This window comes from Eumetopias jubatus, unplaced genomic scaffold, assembly GCF_037043125.1.
Source record: "Eumetopias jubatus isolate StellerSeaLion01/CBP00866 unplaced genomic scaffold, mEumJub1_p1.0 scaffold_2, whole genome shotgun sequence".
NCBI lineage: Eukaryota > Metazoa > Chordata > Mammalia > Carnivora > Otariidae > Eumetopias > Eumetopias jubatus.
In genome coordinates, this window is record NW_028274808.1 from 147,041,317 (window position 1) to 147,049,102 (window position 7,786).

The 7,786-nt window shown below is 34.2% G+C and overlaps 1 protein-coding gene across 1 annotated transcript; it reads left to right on the forward strand.

Moving 5' to 3' along the window:
• The first annotated feature begins 3,452 nt into the window (after nucleotides 1-3,452).
• Nucleotides 3,453-7,531, forward strand: CSN2 (casein beta). Its single transcript, XM_028100531.2, has 5 exons — nucleotides 3,453-3,503; nucleotides 4,367-4,393; nucleotides 5,469-5,492; nucleotides 5,592-5,633; nucleotides 6,914-7,531. Exons 1-5 carry the CDS (start codon nucleotides 3,453-3,455, stop codon nucleotides 7,529-7,531), a joined length of 762 nt encoding a protein of 253 aa, XP_027956332.2.
• The last annotated feature ends 255 nt before the right edge of the window (nucleotides 7,532-7,786 follow it).

Consider the following 7,786-nt stretch of genomic DNA (forward strand, 5'->3'; position numbering starts at 1 on the left):
ATAAAATTCAAGAAATTTCACAATCTTCCCTTCTTTCAAATCTCTAATGTCTTCCCTTATTTCCAGTGAATTATGTCACCCCCGAATCATTGAAATTCAAAGGCATTAAGATCTGACTCCTGTGTATCCTGAAGTACAGAACCCATCAAACCTGGTATTTTTCTCTTCAAGCTCCTGTCTTTCCTTCAGCCAAAATACTTTATTCACATTTAGTCATCTTTTAAAATTCTACTTATTCTTTTAAGATTTAACCAAAATAACAAGCTCTTTAATGACCAGTTCCCCTGCCCACACTCAGCACCAATGCCCCATTCCTCCAATTCAGGCATAATTAAATTCTACACATTTAAGCACAAATGCTACATGGAGAACTAAATTTTATAACAGAATTTATAAAGGGAGTTAAAACATGGACCCTGCATACGATCAAACAGAAATGCATGTAGTCAGACATATCTAGTGTTAAATGGCATCTTTGCCATTAACAAACTATGATTTTTGGGCAAGTTACTCAATCTCTTGTTGTCTCAATTTCTTCAACCAAAATATGGAGAGGACAGCTACCTCATGATGTTTTTGTAAAGATTATACAAGATAATGTCTGTAAAATGCACAGTGCCTAGAATAGGGATGATACTAAGTATAAAAAATAAAGGTTATTATTATGCCTGAGATAGAAAAAGGTAATCAGTACTAATCAGGTAAATAAGTCTCCATGACATTTTGCAAAATTCACCAAGGATTTTAAATATCCCAGCTATCCAGGTAGAGTCTTTTTCTGTCATGTTTCATTACAGAGGAAGGTTTATTCCTCTTGTGTACAGAATATTGGTTTGAAGAGAACAATTTATTTTTTCCTAATCAAGTGGTGCTGGGAGCCAAGCAGTTTGCCATACATGACTAAACTACCATCATGGACTTGTTATCCTGTCAGTTCCTCCACTGCAGCATAAAACACTAACAACTGCTCAGGTGAGCATGAAATTGTGCCCTTTGCGAAGCCCCTGTGTATCTCTGATGTTCATATAGAATTCCCCCCACAATTAAGATCTTGGGGACCCACCAAGGGCTAAAGAGACTTAATTGCGTTCACAATGAGTTGGGGATTGGGCCAGAGTCTCAATGACTTCCAGTCATTGTTTTAGTTATTAGACAATTACATTTCCTGGACAGATTTCCTTTATTGGTTTGTGAATTGCTCCCTTGTTAAACTGCTCCCCAGAATTTCTGGGGACAGATAATAGGCAGAAATCATATTCTAATCATGTGGACTTCTTGGAATTGAAGCTCACTATTGATTTTATCTCAAACTACAAAATTAGCATACCACCAAATATAGTATATAAACCACCACAAAAGCAGACAGACCATCATCCACTTAGCTTCCGCTTCACTTCCTGTCCTCCACCTCGAAAAACAGGTAAGAATTTCAGATGTAAATCTGATGTATTCTCTCTTCACCTTTATTTCAAACTAAGCTGAGATATATGAAAAAAATAATTGCTTAAAATATAGTCTTTGAAATAAGGGTATTTAAAGTAGTGCTGACACTATTTTCAAAATTTAGGTTAAAAAAATAGAAATGTCTATAGAGATTTGGTAAAAATCATTACTGCATGAGTTTATGAGTCTAAAAAATGTAGTAACAATGATTACTATTGTTTTAGTACAAGGCCAGTTAACAGGCTATATTAAAAAATCTATTTCCTGAATTAATAAGTCTTCTAATTTGGTTAAACATATAGCAACAATAAAAGAAGATATATTTAAATTATTTGGGGGGAATATGAATAATTAATGGGAAACCTTTATCCCACAGTAGTTTTAGAGGGAACATTGAGTCAAGATACTGCAGGACATGTTTGGGGATGTGCACTACTTGAAATGTTTATAAATATTTTTGCAGAAGTATGTATTCATTGAACTTCTTTAGTGTCTCCAACATCCCACTTTATCAATTGGTTTATAATAGTTCAAAATATTATTAAAATAGACATATGAAATACAGAATTAAGTTAAAAATATTTTACTTTGTAAGAAAATTCTAGATGGGACAGAGATGACTTGGAAACAAAAGCAAAGGAAAGAGAAGATTTGAAAGAAAGATTACTTTAGAATCCATTGGTCAAAATGAAGTCCTGGTTAAAAAACTGGTATATAAAATGTTAATTATAAAATATAGAAAATGAGATGAGATCCTTCCTACACATAATGACCTCTAATAAGATACTATATTCTTTATTTTTTTTGAGTCCTAACAATAAGAAATTATTTGGAAACTTATGGAGCTCTTAAGCAAAGCAAAATTAAGATTTATATAGTATCCATGAAAAATATCTGGAAAAAAATATCTTTTCCTGAAGAAAGAGCATAATCTTCAGGCTTTAAATATTGGAAAGGATATTTTGTCGATTGATTAGGGACTTTTTTCATGAAATGTTTTTAGTTCAGAAATTTAGTTTAAATATCTGAGATTGAAGATTGCATGCTAAGTGATATTAGTGGCACAAACATTATTTTGTATAAGAAACTATAGAAATGCTACAAAATCAAGCATTTAGTACATTTTGGTTATATAGGTTAACACGTATATTAGGTTATACTACAAAAAGAAGTAGCCTGGAGTGGGGATTGGGCAAGAGGACCTGATACTTTGGTAAATGATCAAGAAATCAGAGAAAAAATATATGGTGTACCATCTCTAAAATTTTGTGGCACAAAGGAGAGGAGGCATAATTAGATGTGTAGGGATGTGGACTGAGTTGTGGGTATAAATGGAGAGGAAGCCAATCAGTGAGCATCTGGATAAGTGGAGGAAATAAAGGAAATGCTCCAATGAAAATCTCAGTCTAATTGGAAATAATGAGAAATAATTAAAAAAACAATATTCATGGAAACAATTTGGTTTAGTAAAAAAAAAAGATAAAAAGAAAATATGATCTTCTTTGTATACATTTTCTTTGATCAGTCTCTTCCAGATAGAACTGAGGCTCTATCAGGGCTGAGACCTTAAAATTTTGTTTGCTGCTATCGTCCCAGCACCTAGACAGTGTCTGGCAATAAAAGGTATTAGATAAATATTTTTGAACAAATGAATTGATTAATAAATGTTTCTGTAAATACTTTGAACTTTTTTTGGTCTTTCATAAAAACCCAAACATAATGCTGTGAATGAGATGAAAAAGAAGGAGATAGGGTGGAGGTGATGGCTGAGAAAAACTGAATGGTTAGCCATGAGGTAAGAAAATGATATGTAAGGAGGCATCCATAGTAGACTTTGACCCTGCCTATATGATAAAGCGTCTATTAGTATTTTTTTCTAAAATGCAGTTATTTTTATTATGTATTATCTTTAGTTTCTTTAAAAGGAAAACAATCTTAGCTAAATAAGAAAACAGATTGACCAATATATTACCATTCTTTCATTTCCCCATTGACAAGACTTGATAACCATGAAGACCCTCATCCTTGCCTTCCTGGTGGCTCTCGCTCTTGCAAGAGAGGTAAGCAAATGTCTAAATAATTAAGATATAATGGAATATCTGCCTATGTTAGAGAAGAACATCAGCAACATTGTTAAAGTACAAATAAAGCAGAATTTCAACAGATTCATTTGCACTTCTTAGAAAATCATTTGCATTCATCCACTATTTCAACAGTGTGCAGTAGGGGCATAAATCTGGGTCAAATGCTTTCTATACCACTGTGCCAGCAGTTCCTAAAGGAAAAGCAAGTGGACAGATAAGCAAACAGACAAAACAAAAAGAGACAGATATAAAAATGACAATAATAATATTGCACAGATATGATTGCATGCATGTGCAACCTAGATAAATATATCTTATTCCAGTGATAAAATATATGTATCTCTTACCTCACGGCGCTGGGCCCGATTCTACCTGTGTCTACCCAAAGACATCGAGGGAATGGAGTATCAGGCAATAATTATAATCATAAATATATTTGTAATACTAATAAACTGTTTAAAACAAAGTAAAATAACTGTTACCCATCAAAAACTGTATATTCACGTAAGATAAAAACATATCAATAAAGTTACTAAATATAAAAGACATAAAAACAACTACCTTTCGAGACTCTCAATAATCATTTTTTTATTTCTTAAATTTGTGAAATAGCTCTGCATAAGGAGATAAAAATTAAACAGGAAAAATGTTTAATAATGAGTTACCTATGGAAACCAAAATGGTGTTTGTTTGTTTTTTTTTCCTGTTACAGAAGGAGCTCACTGAGGTAAGATGTTTTTATTCACAAAAAAATTTCCAGCCACAAAATATTAACATTCTGCAATGATCTAGGAAAAACCGGTTGTTGATTGTTTTATTTTTTTGTTTTTCTTTTACAGTCTGTGGAAAGCCTTTCAAGCAGTGAGGTAAAGACAACGTTTTCAGAGGCAATTTCCCAGTTTTGGAACAGTAAAATGCTGTGCTATCTTTCTATTGTGTTTCATTAGGACAGTTAGGTCAAAGCAGCTCTGTTCTGACATAAGTTTTGATGTAAATTTCTATTATTTTTTTCCCATTGCATATGCGTAAGGACAGAATAAATACCTGGAGAATTCAATATTCTAGCACTTTCTAAGTGGGCTCGCTACTTGAAATTGTGTCATCGTGACCCCCTCTTTTTTTTTTTTAATGAACGGTGCAGTCCTGTTTTCTGTCTTGAGCTCTCTTTACCCTGTCCTCATTCCCTATTCTGATATTTATCAAGTGCCTTCTGTGGATCAGACATTGACTAGGAGCTGTGGCACAAACGAGAAAAGGGGTGCCCAAAGTAAAGAGCTTGCAACAGAATATGTGAGCAGACATGCGAATGGACACATTTTGTAACTACAAAAGTCACTTCAGTAAATAAGAGATGGTGAGAGGTAGTGTAGTCCTAAATCTGCCTGGGAGAATCAGGTAGGTATTTTACCCTGGCACCACTCTTTTTGGATATGTTATATATTACCTGTTAGTTAAATTGTACATCAGTATACTTTGTCTCTCTACAAGGCTATTATCAGTCCCTTAAGGAAGGCATTTATTTCTTATAATTAATTTGAAGTGTAAACATATTAAGTAACCTAAGAATGATTAAAAGAATTAAAAGATAAAATTCATATTATCAATGAATATTATTCTTTTAGAATCAGATAGAGTATTAGCAATCATTTGTTGTCCTAGGAAAGGAGGATGGTGATAGAGAGAAATCAGCATCTATTAAATACCTCTTTTTGTACTATGTTCACTAATTTTCTTTTCTTATGTAACTTCACTCATTCTTCTCTTATACAACAAGCTTATGCAGAACAGTGCAACATCTAAGCTTCAGCAATTATTCTGAGTTTTTAATATTATTAAACAAAGTGTGCACGTTAACCTATTACGTGCCTTCATTTTCTGATTTGTATTGACAAAGACCACATTCATAAAACTAAAACTAATTTTATTTTTATTTTTCTGAAGGAAACAATTACACACGTCAACAAGGTAATAGTTTCATATTTACATGTACTTATTTTCAAAATTTCCTACACTTAATTTTTATAGGTGGTAACATTTCCTTATATGTGATTTGGTTTTTAGCAGAAACTTGAGAATTTCAAGCGTCAGGAACAGCAGCAAAGAGAGGTAACTTATTCATGATAAGTATATTTCTAAAATTATTATGGAATATAATACATACAAAATGTGTATGTGGTCACTCTAAAGGATGATAATAAAATAAATACCAGTGAAGAAATTAAGTTTTGATACTGTCAAAATATTTTGAAGACATAAATGCATCTTGCAAACTCACAATTTGCAGAGTTTAGAATCAAAACTGAAGAATAATTCTTGATTTACTCACATTTCCAGCTGGTTCCCCTTAGTCTCAAGATGGATATTCAGACAAAAGAGAAGGAAAAGGCAATACAGCACATTTATTAGCTGTATGCCTTTGACCCCAAGTTTCTCTGTACTTAGTTTCCTTTTCTGTAAACCGAGCCTATTCCTAACCCTACAGTATGGATAAGCTGGCGCCCAATGAATAGTCAATGACTTTATATAACATTTTGTAGGTTTTATATTAACATTTACAAATACATGTTCTTCAAAGAATTTCCATTACACAATGAGAGAAGTGAGGTACAGAACAATTGAGTGACAATATCACACAGTTATTAAGTAGTAGAGCTTGCTTAAAATTAAGGATTTTCTTCGACAACATAAAATTATTCATTTAATTAAATTACACTTGTGGTAACATATTTATCTAATTGTAATATTTCAACTTCCTTATTTTTATCAATGAAGTTGTATTGTTTGGAACTTAAGCCAAATATTTCCTAAATCAAAATGAATTTACAAATGGATGCCTCTCGGAAGACTCAAGATAACTAACCACCTTCTCCCAAGGGAAGTAGTGCTAGAAGGTGGCTGGTGTTAAGTAACTCCTTGAATTAAGCTGTAAAGTAAGGTTTAATTTTCATTAAAACAGCAGCAGCCACAACAAATAAACCTTGGAGTTACCCCTCTAAGTCTTTTAAAATAGATCTTTATTATATGAACACAATTTGCTCTATTATCAAAACATTATGTTGAAAAGTCCATGAAGACAAAAGTGGACAACTACTTCTATCTAGGCGATTCAGAAAAAGGTGAAATAAGTCTTGAAATCTCCAAACACTGATTTCAGTTGGATCTGCGGACTCATCTATGAAGGGAACGAGTTAATGAGAAATCCCTGAATGAGCATTTTACTCATTAGTCTTCACCTGACTGAAAATTATCTCTTAATCAAATCAGTCAAAGATTTTCCTTCTCTCTTTTCACTCAGTTATGGTTGTTCAAAAGACAGGAAGTTAATTCATCACAAATGACTGTTATGGCTGAATCATGGACTCAAAGATTCTTTTCCTTCTTTCCAGGATGAACGCCAGAATAAAATCCACCCCCTTTCCCAACAACAGCCTCTAATCTATCCTTATGCTGATCTCATCCCTTACGCTGTCCTTCCACAGAATGTCCTGCCTTTTGCTCAGCCTGCTGTGGTGATGCCTTTCCCTCAGCCTGAAATAATGGAAGTCCCCAAAGTTAAGGAGAACATCGTTCATAGGCGCAAAGTGATGCCCTTTCTTAAATCTCCAGTAGTGCCCTTTTTGAACAGCCCAATCCAGACTCTTCCTGATCTTGAAAATCTGTACTTTCCTCAGCCTCAGCCTCAGCCTCAGCCTCAGCCTCAGCCTCAGCCTCTGTCTCTGCCCCTGTCTCTGCCTCTGCTCCAGGCCCTGATGCACCAGATCCCCCAGCCTCTTCCTCAGACTCCCATGCTTACTCCTCAGCCACTGCTGTCCATTCCACAGTCCAAAGTCCTGCCTTTTCCCCAGCAAGTGATGCCCTACCCCCAGAGGGACATGGCCCTACAAGCCTTTCTGCTGTTCCAGGAGCCTCCCCATGAGGCCCATCCTGTGACTCAACCGATTGCCCCAGTTTACAACTTTGCTCTTGTAAGTCCAAACTTACCAGCTTTGCTGTCTCACTTATGACATGAATATGGTGATAGAGGAAGTAAGTGAGAACTCTAGAATAAAAGAATAAATGAATAATGGATGGATCTAAAATGCGCTTTGTTTAGATCAGTGAATCTCAATACTAGCAACATAATAGAATAACCTGTAGAACTTTTTCTTTCTAAAATCCCAATGTCTGGGCCTACCTGCAGAGATTCTTATGTAATTGTTCTGATCTTCTATGTAGAAGATACTATTAGGAACAAATTGTTTCAAGAGATTCTGATTTAA

What these genes read in the sequence shown, in the direction of transcription:
- CSN2 (XM_028100531.2), top strand. Translation starts at nt 3,453, where the DNA reads ATGAAGACCCTCATCCTTGCCTTCCTGGTGGCTCTCGCTCTTGCAAGA. An exon ending in AAAGCCTTTCAAGCAGTGAG is followed by an intron (nt 4,394 to 5,468) that starts GTAAAGACAACG and finishes ATTTTTCTGAAG; the next exon opens with GAAACAATTACACACGTCAA. An exon ending in CAATTACACACGTCAACAAG is followed by an intron (nt 5,493 to 5,591) that starts GTAATAGTTTCA and finishes GGTTTTTAGCAG; the next exon opens with AAACTTGAGAATTTCAAGCG.